The 13044-nt window shown below is 38.0% G+C and overlaps 1 protein-coding gene across 16 annotated transcripts in view; it reads left to right on the forward strand.

Annotated features, from left to right (window-relative positions):
• The window catches only part of Phtf2 (putative homeodomain transcription factor 2), a 113922-nt gene that overhangs the window by 14713 nt on the left and 86165 nt on the right, over nucleotides 1–13044 (forward strand). For 11 of the 16 annotated variants that reach the window (XM_087656417.1, XM_087656418.1, XM_087656432.1 and 8 more), the window contains 1 exon segment: nucleotides 9991–10070. The exons of the other annotated variants lie outside the window; for them this stretch is intronic. In XM_087656417.1, the coding sequence (XP_087512543.1) occupies nucleotides 10026–10070 (45 nt within the window). In that variant the 5' untranslated portion in view covers nucleotides 9991–10025. 16 annotated transcript variants of the gene reach the window in all.

A 13044-nucleotide genomic window follows, 5' to 3' on the forward strand; every position in this document is an offset into this window, starting at 1 on the left:
TTTAAAGTAATTGTTAAATAAGATCACAGCATTTTCTTTCAGTAAGCCCAGCGTGGGGAAAAGGCGTGCTGGAAGATGGATGGTGAGGGGTTGAGAAAGACTAGGGCTGGATGGAGAGAGACAGGGAAGACCAGACAGAGACTACAACGATGCTACACATTTCAAAAGTAACGAGGCAGGACGGTGAAGCATATGGAAAGGCTCCAGTTCTAGTCCCGTGACACTAAGGACAGAAAGAAAACCTAAGGATTCTCAGAGGCAAGGAGGCAGTCAGGGAACGTTCTTGTGATGACCCTGCATCGAAATACTGTACCTCAGTAGTGTCAGAGAGCCATGCAGGTTTGAACAGCATTCTAAATAAAAGGGTAGCAGCCAAAGGCTAGGTGAAGGCAGCCTAGCCTCTCTGGTACATGATAGCCAGTGACGCTCAGGAATTGCTATATTTAGACTTTAGCGCTCTCTCTCTCTCTCTCTCTCTCTCTCTCTCTCTCTCTCTCTCTCCCTCTCCTCTCTCTCTCTCTCTCTCTCTCTCTCTCTCTCTCTCTTTCTTTTTATGTGTTTGAATTATAGAAAAGTAGATTAAAATCATTAAGCCATTCTCAAAGTTTATGTTTATGGTGTACACATATCCATGCACGGAAACAATCATGGTCTAAGCTAAGGTAAGGGTGTCAAGTATTGTTTTAGAGAATTATTAACAATAGGGTGAACAGACCTCAGGATTGCACCCTCATTGTAAACATTTGATGGGGCAGCTCTACACATACGTTGCTGTAACAAATCCCTGTCTTACAACCAAAGTGTGTGTGTCTTCAATAGAATCTTATCATCTGGTTATTGTAGGCAACCAAGAGTAAATAAAGACTCTAGAGGTGGGGGGGGGTGGGAACACCAATAGTTATAGGAAGATAACCCTGGCATTGAAGTTTAATGACTCATGTCTCCCAGGGGGAAACATTGAACACAAATACCATGCATGGGTTAGACAAACTTCTTTAAAAAAAAAAGCCTATATTTTTAATTAGCTTACAAAGTAGTAGATTTTCATACCTCTGTAGTTTTTCAGTTGTTTGAGGATTTGTATCTTGCCCTGTTGTGGAAATTGTCTATCACTTCTAAGAATTTTCCGATTGAGTCTTTAGAGTCTTTATTTGTAGAATCACGTCATCTACACAAAGAAGTGCTTTTACTTTTCCTATTTGTATCTTTATTTGCATGATTGGTCTTCCTTGTTCTAAGACTTGACTTCCAACACTACACTGCACGAGAGTGGAGAAACAGGACAGCCTTGTTTTGTTCCTGACACTAGAGCAGTGACCCCTGCCTGTTTGTTAGGTTTATTTGCGGAGAGGAAAAATGTCCATCCTTTGCCCTAAAGTACTGTTTGTTTTTGGTGGTGAGGTGTGTTTTTTTAGAAGCAGCACATAGATGGCTCCTGGTTGTTGACCCAGTCCTCTAGTCTGTGTCTTTTGATTGGGAAACTGAGACCACTAGTATTTAGCGTTATCATTGAGAGTCCTGTATTGGTTCCTGCCAGTGTGTTGATTTTGTAGATTTTTTTTTTTCTTCCTGTCTTTTTTAGCAGTCTAGTGTAGTTTATTTTTCCCTGTGGCCTTGTGAATGGCTGTGCTTTCTTTCTCGGTGTGAAGGATTCCTGCAAGGATGTTCTGTAGAGCTGGCTTCGTGGTCATAAGTTCCCTTAGTCTATTTTTGTTACAGAAAGTTTTTATTTTTCCTGTAGTTATGACAGATAGCTTTGTTGGGAGTCGTGCTCTGCCTTGGCATTGCTCTGTGTTGTCATGTGGTGCTTCTGCTTCTCTCTTGCTGCCTTCAGTATACTTTTTGCTTTGCATGCTTGGTGCGTTAGTGATAATATGTTAAGGAAGAGTCTTTTCTGGTCTTGTCTGTTGGTGTGATGCTTTCTGTATGTGGATTGACGTCTCTTCTCCTAAATCTGGGAAGTTTCTTGTTATAATTATTTTTAAAAATGCTTTCAATGCCTTTGAAAATGGGTTTTCCTATGCCTATCCATATATTTGATACTTTCAGAGGTCTTGGGCTGGTACTTTCTAATTTTATTTGTGTCTGGTTTCTGTATTTTGTCTTCAAGCCTAGATATCTCGTCTTTTCCCTGATCTATTCTAAGAGTGAGACTTTCCAAATTCTTTCTCCTTACTGTATTTTTCACTTTCAGTATTTATTTTTCCTTTTTAAATTCTTCTTTCATATCTTGTAACAATCTTTAAAAATTGTATTCAGTTGTTTGTTTACAAGATGTGAAAAAGAACTTAGTCAAGGCTTATTTTCTTGGACTTAAAATCATTTTGACTGTACTTAAAAATCATTATTTTGAGTTCCTGTCTGATATTGTACTTAACTCACCCCCACTAGGTGTTATTATATTACTAACGCATAAATAATTTTTAAGGAGTTACGTTGTTTTGGTTTTTCATACTTCTGTGTTAGAATTACATATTTAATGTTTTGTTGCTTTTGGTTTGTTTGTTTGTTTGTTTGTCAACACTACCTGTATCCTTTCATTTGAGACTGGGATGTGCTAAAATTGAGAGCATGTAGTTGAGAAAACACAGTCCAGAGCTAAGCGTACATGGTCTAATCTCTGAGCTCTTCCCTTTGTATGATACTGTAGAAGCGACTGTAGACATGCGTTATGCCTGGAGTGCTGAGGTGAAGGAGCTGATGCTGAAGGATCGAGAGCCTGGAAACAGTGAGGTGCAGAGGTTGGTGGCTCTCATTTGCCTCTGCAGCATGTAGAGAGGTCTAGAGCCACAGAATCTTAGAATGCCACCTTTAACTTCAGCACAGTTGTGCAAGCAATTCACTACCTAAGTACTTCCGTCCTTCCTGTTAATTTTCATTCTTGCACGTGGGTATCATGGTGGATTTCATTTTGTTTGTACATATCAGGTTTGTGGGGCTGTGGTTTATGGTCTTTACTGTACTATCAGCCACATCTCATATACTTCCCTTCTTACTCCACATCTTTCTCACATGCTTGTCTCCTTGTCATATTTCCTAGTTACACCCTTCTGTAGCTTTAACAGTCTCTAAAGTCTGGGCACCATAACAAATACCTCACCTTCCCCTTCTGTCTAAGAGTTTTACTGCTGTGAAGAGACGCCATGACCAAGGCAACTCTTATAAGGAACAACATTTAATTGGGGCTGGCTTACAGGGTCAGAGGTTCAGTCCATTTTCATCAAGGCAGGAGCATGGCAGAGTCCAGGTAGGCATGGTGCAGGAGGAGCTGAGAGTTCTACATCTTCATCTGAAGGCTGCTAGTGGAAGACTGACTTCCAGGAAGCTAGGATGAGGGTATTAAAGCCCACACCCACAATGACACACCTACTCCAACAAGGCCACACCTCCTAGTAGTGCCACTCCCTGGGCCAATCATGTATGAACCACCATACCTTCCTAGCTATTGTACCCACCTAAGAGTTGTTCTTTTCACAGTTACCTAACACTTCTTATCTTTACCTTCCTTTCATCCCTCCCGCTTTTAACCTTATTAACTAAAACCTCAGTATACTACGTACTACTCTTGTTTATCCAAGCATTTTGATGATGATGTGTGGTCAATAATTTGTGATCTCTAAATGCAGCCAGTGTTACATAAAATACTGAAGTTCTGTTGACAGTGTGGATAAATCACATGGAGTGAGCATTTGGTTAACTCTTCTGTTAGTAGGAGTAAGATCATGTGTAGATTTGGGTCAAGCTTGCTTGATTGATAGACCTTTCTTGAGGGTAAATAAGGTAATTAAACCATTTAATTATTTAATGTGGATCATATTTCATAATTGAGTTTTCCCAGAATCAGATCAATCAAAACACAAAATGGTTAATCATATACACTGTAATTGGGTATTTAAAGGATGTTTTAGGCCTTTAAAACAAAATGCATCAAAGAACAGTAAGGGACTTGTAGGGTTTTATTGAGAACATGCTGAAATTAAACCCTGAAATATAAAAAATAACATTGAAGAGCATGCAAAGTGGTTTATTATGCTCATCTGGAAGTCCGACACAGTCATAAAAGATGCAAACGCTTGGGCTCAATAGTTAAGAGTAGTTCCCAGCGCTCCATGGCAGCTTTCAGCTGTCTGTAGCTCCAGGCCAGGGGTTCCAACACCCTTTTCTGGTACCGTGGCCACATGCTGCACATGTGGACAGAATACTCATACACCTTTAAGAAATAAAATTTTTAAAAGGTTACAACTTTTGAATGCTAGATTTCTTTTTTTGTTGTTGTTGTTGTTGTTTTGTTTTGTTTTTTGGTTTTTTGTTTTTTTGAGACAGGGTTTCTGTTGTCCTGTCTGTCTTTGCAGACCAGGTTGGCCTGGAACCTACAGAGATCCACCTGCCTCTGCTTATGCTGGGATTAAAGATGTATGCCACCACTCCCTGCTGTCACTTAGCTTTCTTAATAGCACAAAGTGTTTTGTTAATGCAAGCTCATACTTGCCTGTGATTTTCTCTTCTTAGACGGGTTATCATCCTCCACTTTGAAGTGCGCTGTCTGTGCATCCATTCTATTTAGGAAATTAAAAATTAAACATTCCTTTTATGAACTGTCAAGATAGAGAATGGATAACTGTTTTTAGATCACTTTTTCAAATTTCATTTCTATTCTAAAATTGAAGTTTTAGTATATAATGTAGTATTTCCTCTTTACAACAGTTCTATGTAATATCCTCCTTCCAAATGAAGCCATAAAACCTTTCATGTCATTCTAACAACCTACAGACCAGGCTAGTGGGTTTCCTTCTGTTCACACCATATGCGTTCTGTCAGTAGATTTCAGTTATTTTCCCATAGCATCAGTATCAATATGAAGAATTTACTTGACCCTTAGCATTTCTTACTGTCTTAAGAAGAAGCAACTGTTAAACTTAGCATTTAGAAGTAGAATTAGTCTAGACTTCAGAGGCTTAAGGAATTTTCATTGGACCTTTTAAGCTCTAGATTATTCTGTATTGACTGATTGATATGTCAGTAAGTCAGCCATATTTATTATATTTTTGATATTTTTAATGTTAAGAAAAGGTGTGTCTATGTGTTTGTGTGCACTGTGGGGAGGTTTAGGTGTTAGTTTCTAGCCCTTAAATTCATTTGTGGTTGTGCTTTTTTGCTAACTTCTAAATTTCTTTATAAACCTCAGTGTTTAATGTAGTCAAAAAGTTACAGCCATGGTTCTCAGCCTGTCGGTCGTGACATCTGTGGAGGTTAAACAACTCTTCACAGGAGTCACATGCCGATATTCTATATATCAGATATTTATATTGCATTTATAGCCGTAGAAGAATTACAGTTATGAAGTAGCCACAACATGAGGAACTGTATTAAAGGGTCACAGCCTTAGGGAGGTTGAGAACCACAGGGTTATAGGATGGTTACTTTTCTTAACATTTGGAACTGGGGGTGAGAGGTATATGTAGATAAGTACAGCTAAGTACTTGCAAACAGTAGAGATATAATAGAAACACGGAGCAAAGACAGTTTAAAGATTGTTAGTGGAGGGTGAGGGGGGATTGTGTAGAGAAAGTAGAATTTAGAAGGCCCCTTTGGCAGAGGTAGACAAGTAAGGTATGGTTGAAACTTAAGATGAGAGGACTGTGTGCAGCAGGGTTGGTTAATAGGTTAGAGTGTGGCAGTGAATGTTGATATATAGTTCTAAGGTAGTTGGGAGTCTTATTCTGTGACCAGACAGGTGATGAAAAGTTATTAGGGAAGGTAGTAATAATGAAATCACAGGGCCTGAGGAGAAACTATCTTTAAAACACGCTCATCTGATAATTCGTACCACGTTAAACCTCATATAGATTCATCTAGTATTTTTAGATGTGTAAAATAATTCAGAGGGATCGTGCATAATTGGAGCCACTCTTTCTAGTCTTTGTGGACCTAAGGGTTAGATCTGGTGAAGAGCTTCAGTGCCGAGAACCCAGGAACTGAACGGCAGTGCATGGCCCTAAAGTTTGAACTAGAATCCTCCTGGTGCCTGTTCATCTGCTCTGTCCTCTGCTGCAGTCATAGTAGTAGGTGCCCAGGGAGATGCAAAGGAAGAACATGGCCTCTGTTCCCTCAAGTGTTTACACTGAATCAGGAGACCTGTATGGCTGGGTTGTTTGCAAGCTAGATGTCATACTTCCGCATCAGTGTGGATGGAGAGAGAGCAAACACCAACTTTTAGTTCAAGGAAGCACTTGTTTGGAAGGTTTTGTTTTGCAGTTGAGATGGAGAGTGGAGAAAGCACTGAATGGGAATAAAAGGCAGAAGCAAAGTGTCAAGTGGAAATAATTTGTTTTCTGAGCATCATGAGAGGCGTGCTGGAACATGAATTGGCTCCAGAATAATAAGGGTAATAACACTATAATATATGACATTTCATAGAGCACTTTGAAGATAGTTAAAAATCTGGCTTTTTTAAAACATGTAGATCTGTACAAAGAATCTTCCTCCTGGTCATTATTACAGGGAGAGCACCCTTCACCCACTATCCCTCCTGTAGTCGCCTTCCCATTGAAAGCTAACCTTTGGCATCATAAATGCAGAAGTGTAATAAATAAAGAACACTTCAGGTATTTTGATAGATACAGTGATTAACCCTAGGTTACAAACAGAATTAACTGATAGCAAAGTTGAAATGTCATGCCTGCAGTTAACAGACTTATTCTTACTGTGATACCCATCCTTGGAGATGATTGATTATAAAAAGGATTTAGTGGGCTAGAGAAATGGCTCAGGGGGTAATGCAGTTGCCACACAAGCATGAGGTGCTGAGAACAGATTTCCAACACCCATGTTCTTGCTGGGCGTCGGGGAGCATCCCTGACACCTCAGTGCTTACAGGAGCAGAGACAGGAGGGTTCCTGGAGCAGGTTAGCCTCCAGCCTTGCTGAACCGGTGAGCTCCCAGTTCAGTGAGAGACACTGTCTCAGAAGGAAAGTAGCAAGCTTGAAGAGATGCTCGGTGAGTAGGAGCGCCTATCCCAGGTTTGGCTCTTAGCACCCACATGGCAACTTACAGCCCTCTATAACTCCCAATTCCATGCCTATCACGGCACACACCTTTTATCCCAGTACTGGGGAGGTGGGCAGGTGGGTCTCTGTGACTTTGATGTCAGTCTGCTCTACATGTTGAGTTCCAGGGCTTTATAGAGAGAATCTAGCTCAAACAAACAAACCCCTCAAAACAAAAGTAAAAAATGAACAACAAACAAAACCCCTGGAAGTGAAAACAACAAATTGTGCGGTTCCCTAGGCTCTTTCCCTCCTCTGTGGGCATCAGACATTCACGCGGTGTACATACATGCTTGCAGGCGAAAGACTCCATAGGACTCCATACGCATAAAATAAAGATACATCCCTATTAAAAATGCAGTGCAGGAAAGGTGAAGGAAGATGTGCAAGCTGACCTCTGGCATGCATGTAAACACATGGATACAAACACCTACAGAGAGGTCTTACATTAACCTGAATATAGTTTATTATTAACAAGGTTATTTAACAGGGACAGTTACAGTAGAGATGAGAAGCCTGAAGCCTGCAAGCTTGGACTGTTACAGGATAAAAGTCAGAAAAAGGCTTTAGTTGCCCACAAAATCATTCATTGTCTATTAAGTACTTTTGTTTACTCATTTGAAATTTGTTGTCTTTTTGCTTTTGCTAAGTTTTATTTGTCTGAAAATCATTTATTGTGAGTGTGCTTTGTCAGGTGTTTGCTTCAGGAATCTGCCTCAGCATGTTGTATAACCTGCTTTAAAACTAGGACTGAACCCCTCAGTGTCACTGAAAGGTTGTTGATGCTAGAAAAAGTATTAAATAGATCTGTAAAGCACACACCTTACCAAAGCGGATTTTCTTTAAAACAGAAAATTAAGGTTTCAGTCCTGTAGATCTATATAACTAAAGTTTAGAGAATACTTTATGTAACTAATAGTTGTTAGGTGACGTTTATTTTCAAGTGTTGCTCACTGAGTCAGTTTTGCTGTTGTGAGCTGCGGAGATGAGGAAGCAGGCAAGCCTGACAACCCGAGTTCTGTTCCACAACCCATGCAAAGGTAGGGAGCCTGTCTGCAAGCACTGTGGCTTGTATATACATACAAGAAGAATAAATTAAAATCTGGAAGTTTCAAGCAGGAATTGACTGTTTAGATCCTTTTATTTGAGGCATAGGTTATTCTTATTTTTATTCAGGATTTTCTTTTTGTTTTGTTTAACTCCTATCGTTTGTCTGTCTGTCTGTCTGTGCCATGGTGCACATGGGCACATGTCAAAGGACAACTTGCTTAGACACCATCCTCTTTTTTCATCATGTGAGTCCTGGGGTTTGAATTTAGGTTGTCATGCTTGGGAACTGAGTTCTCTTGCTGACCCTCAGTATTATTACATATATACATATTATAATATACATAGATAATCTGGAATTTTTTTCACCAAGTTTGGGTAGAATAAGAAAGGGTGAGAATTTGCTAATTTTTGTACCATTTATTCATTTATTGTAGCTTGCATGATGGGAGATTGTGTTTAGTTTGCAAAGTGTATACAGTTGTCTTGACAAAACAGACAGTTTGGGGGTGCAATGTTGTAAATAGACCTTTTGTAGACTCATTTGGGAAAATCGTGAGAAAATATGCTTTAAATGAATTGATCACCCCAGAGACGACATGTAAGGCAAAAACCCAAACAGGAGATCTTAAGTCAATAAGGCAGAGCTTCTGTAAAAACAAAACACAAACAAAACCGAGTGGTGAGAGAAGTAAAGGAGGAGGACACAGACACCTCTAAATAATGTGTAGTCGGGACCGACATTGTCTCTTAGGAGCTCCAGACAGCTACTTTTATTCTTGTTGTCAATAAACCTAACTATTACTGCACTTAGACTTCCCCAGGAAAGGAAACTAAGTATTTTCTTACTGAATTGGAGAACTTTTAAATAAAAAGGTTAATTATAGTTGACATGTAGTATGTGTTGTGCTCTGTTGTAGCTTATATACGTTATTTGTTGGTCACAAAAGCCTACAGTGGCTAAATAGACACATGCATTCCTCCTGCTTTCATAGGTGAAGGCCACCAACGTTTAAGGAGCTTCCGTGACTTCTCCAGTATTAAATAGTAGATATTGGAGCCAATGTTTGAATTCAGGTCTCTTGTTTTGATGAGTTTTCTTCCTTCCATATGTACGGTGATTTGTACCTGACACTGCCCTTCTCCCTTAGCCTCCCTGGTCCTGGGTGGGCTCTCAGGGTGCTGGTTTGCATTGAGGCTTCTGCCCAGAATCTGCAGAGCAGAGGTGCTGTCTGTGGCATTGCTGTTCTGTGACTAGGAAAGCATCCTGCTGTCAGTCTGAAATCTTTGTAGGCTGTGAACTGTCTGACTTACATAAATAAAAGAAAGATTATATTTCTCAATACCCGCTAACTGGTATTTGACATGTTCTTAGAGGTATTATTTCTGTGTAATTAACTATGATATTGGCTTAATGTTTAATAAGCTTGTCTTGATGTTAATTTGATTTTATTATAAAAATATATGACTTAAGATTCAGTCATTTCTTCCGAGACATCTGTTAGCTGTAGCAATTGATGCTGGCTCTTTGATAGAAAGTAGAGAAAAATTAACCTGTTACTTTGTGAATGAGTTCATTTCTATTATATATTAGTTATAAGGATAAAATTTCCCATAAAGCCTGGAATATTCTGAAACTTATCTAAAAGATTTCTTTTCCTTAGATAACAGTTTATTTTCTAGGGACATTGTATTACTGTAGCCATCTAAAAACAACTTTATTATGACAACTGATTTTTGTTTGCTTAAGAGGACCTGTGCTAAACTTGGAATGAGGGAGGGGTAGTTAAGTGTAGTCATACCCTTACTTCACACATGACCAGAGTGCATGTGTGCATGTTCTTAGACTCCTTCTGGATGGTGGGTAAAGTCACTGCATGTTTTTCTCTCTGTACAGCGTAAAATGACGAATGAGTAATTTCAATGGAATAAATGGCGTCCAGAGTCACAGATGCTATAGTCTGGTATCAGAAGAAGGTGAGTTGATAGCCCAAGCTTTTCATTTTTCTAACAGTTTGAATACCACAAATCGATGTGGATTTTCTGCAATCAATTTAAGTCAGCTTTTGCCAAAAGGAAAGACTAAATAGGTTTTGGGGCAGAAGAAGATGATATTATTGTAATTTTTCTTTTTCCTTATATTATCTTTCATTAAATTAGAAAAACAGTGCCTAAAACATTTTCTTCTAATTTTCTCCTAAGATCTCAAAGTAGCTAGCTAATCACTGCTATTTAGAATCTATGGCGAGTCTCCAGGACTGTTTGTGTAAGGAGAAATAGAAGTATTCCAAGTTTTATTGCCTTTTTTCTTCTCTCTCTCTCTACTAAAAGAATACTATATTGTCAGGATTTGTCTTATGTAAAAAGTCTAATAGCCTTAGTTTTTAGTGTTCGTGGTGAATTACATTTATTGTTACATATTAAAGCATTTCTTGTTACCCTTGGGAATACCCACTGAACCCATGGTTTTATACTTATGAGGTGGATATCCTACCACTGAGCTACTTTTAGTCCTTAAAAACACTGATGAGGTTTTAGTTCTTAGATTTTTATTAAAAATATAATTATATACTTGTTTCTGCTATGTGAAGCAAGCCAGACAATTTAAACTTTTGAATTGGTGATATGATAATTAAAACATTTAAAAGTGGGACAAATCTGAGAATCTAGTCTGTTTTAAGGGTATGTTATTTAATTCTTGGTAAAATATACCACAGGCATACAGATAGTATCTTGCTTTCTGTATGAAGTTCTTCATTGAAGAATCAGTGTTGGAATTGTAGCGCCATGATCTGTTAGTGATGTTGCCTTTAAAGTTCTAACGAGATGGAATATAAAATTCCCCAAAAAAGTAGGAATAAAAAATTAGATAAATCCGTACAAATACACACACACACATTTGATATATATATACATATATATATATGTATATATATATATATATTTCCCCCCCCCACAGTTTTCTAGTTTCTACTGATGAGAGTAATGTATCTATAATTTTCTCTAGCCTTTAGTGTAGGGAGTTTAGAATTTCACTTAAGGTCATTTATAGAACACACTTGGCTAAATGAACTTTTTGGCGGATCCTTCCATACATTTAGGTGAATGACACTGCTCCTGTCTGAGGGTAATTTATTTAGATGTTTTGGACATGTGTAACTTAAGATTCTAGAGAACACTTGTAAAAAAGTCTCCCAAAATTATACCAGCAGATTCAATTATGTATTTTCTATGAGGGAGTTGTCAGAACAAGCTGACCTTTAAATTTTGTTTTCTTTCAGAAAACCATATGGATCTTTCAGAGATTATTGCTTATTATTAAACTTGTTATTAAAAAAATAAAAAAGCCCCAACAACTAGTACCTTTTTCTGTCTTTACCTAGTCCCTCAGTTCTGTTCCCCAGAGGCCATCATTTTTAGTTCTTTATGGCTTACTGGCTCTCAAAATAGTCTTTCATTCCTCATCTTCACAGGGTTTCAGGAGAGGGAGTGCAAATGCCACGCGTGAGATTTTGTTTTGTAATTCCTTCTGGAGGATCTCACCCTTTGTGGATAGGAAGTAGATAAGCAGTGGAAAATAGTGCTCTGAATTAAGATTGGTGGACTTTTCTATAAAGGCTGGATCACATAGGTGTAGCTTTCTAAGTTTATGAAGTTGTTATAGTTAATCAGCTCTGCTGTTGTATAAAAATGGCCGCAAAACATTATCCTGAGTTGGCGTGGCTGTGCTTCCCATAAGACTTGAAGTCATGACTAGAGTTGACCTGTGCACCTTAGTTGCTGAACAGTACTTGAAAACAGTCTCATATCACACAGTCCAGTAGTACCCTTCAAGTAACACTGTGTACTTATCTGTTCTTGGTCATTTTACTGTAAGGTTACTTGTGGATTTAGGACTATATGATAAATTGTTTTTTTAATAAGTGTTCTACTATTGACCAATGACTAAAAGTTCTGATTAATGTCTTTATCGTTTACATGACTGTGTGTGTGTGCGTGCATGCATGTGTATGATTTACAAGTGTTTTATAATATACTGTAATGATATTTTTCAGTGTATATGACTTATTTTTTGAATTAGGTTTTCAGTTTCTCTTTTGAAGCTTCTGATGAAAACGAAACATTTTTGTTGCAATCATTCTTATTTATGGTTTATTTTGCTTCCTAGGGAATGATTTTCCTAGAGTTGCATGTGCTTCTGCAGGATGCTTTCCAATACTGTGTGTGTGTTGAAATATACCTTGAGAGTTCCCCTCACACGTCTTTGTTCAGACAAGTTTGTTTTTGACAGAGCCTTTTAAAAGTGCTTTCCGTCCCTAAGAAGCTTTAAGAACTTGATGCTTGCTGATTATTTGAGCACAGGCAAAAAATTCTTTGGGCTCCAATTACCACTTTAAAATAAGTGGTATGTATATTTGGAAAAATATATATATATATAATGTTTACACATATGAAATGTCACATTTGGTTTGGATGCTAGTTAATATGTCCTGGATTATATACCTTAAACATTTTAATATTTAATAGTTTGTTTTTCTGACTGTCATTAATAGTATTCAACCTAGACTGGTATTACCACTCACATAAAACTCAGAGTGTGTCTACCTTGTTTCCTTGGTTACTTGTTCCACTCACCTTAGAGTCACTCTTCCCTCATGGAAAATGGTTCCATTGCTGTTTTTGTTTGAATACCAAAGGTTAATTAGCTCCAATAGCTCATGAGCCGTTTTGAACTTGAACTCTAATATCAGATGTGACATTTCCAGAAGGATGTAAAACAAAACATTTTCAATTAGAATCAATGTTTTTAGAAAATAAAATTACATATGAGGGATCTTTATTTGTGCATTGATTACTTTGGTAGTTTTAAAGTTCCCTACAGTTCTGTCTTACCCTTCATTTAATGCTACATAGTTAAAATCATGAGCAGCTTGCAAGTTCCTATTACTAA

Source organism: Rattus norvegicus, chromosome 4 (assembly GCF_021556685.1).
Source record: "Rattus norvegicus strain SHRSP/BbbUtx chromosome 4, alternate assembly SHRSP_T2T, whole genome shotgun sequence".
NCBI lineage: Eukaryota > Metazoa > Chordata > Mammalia > Rodentia > Muridae > Rattus > Rattus norvegicus.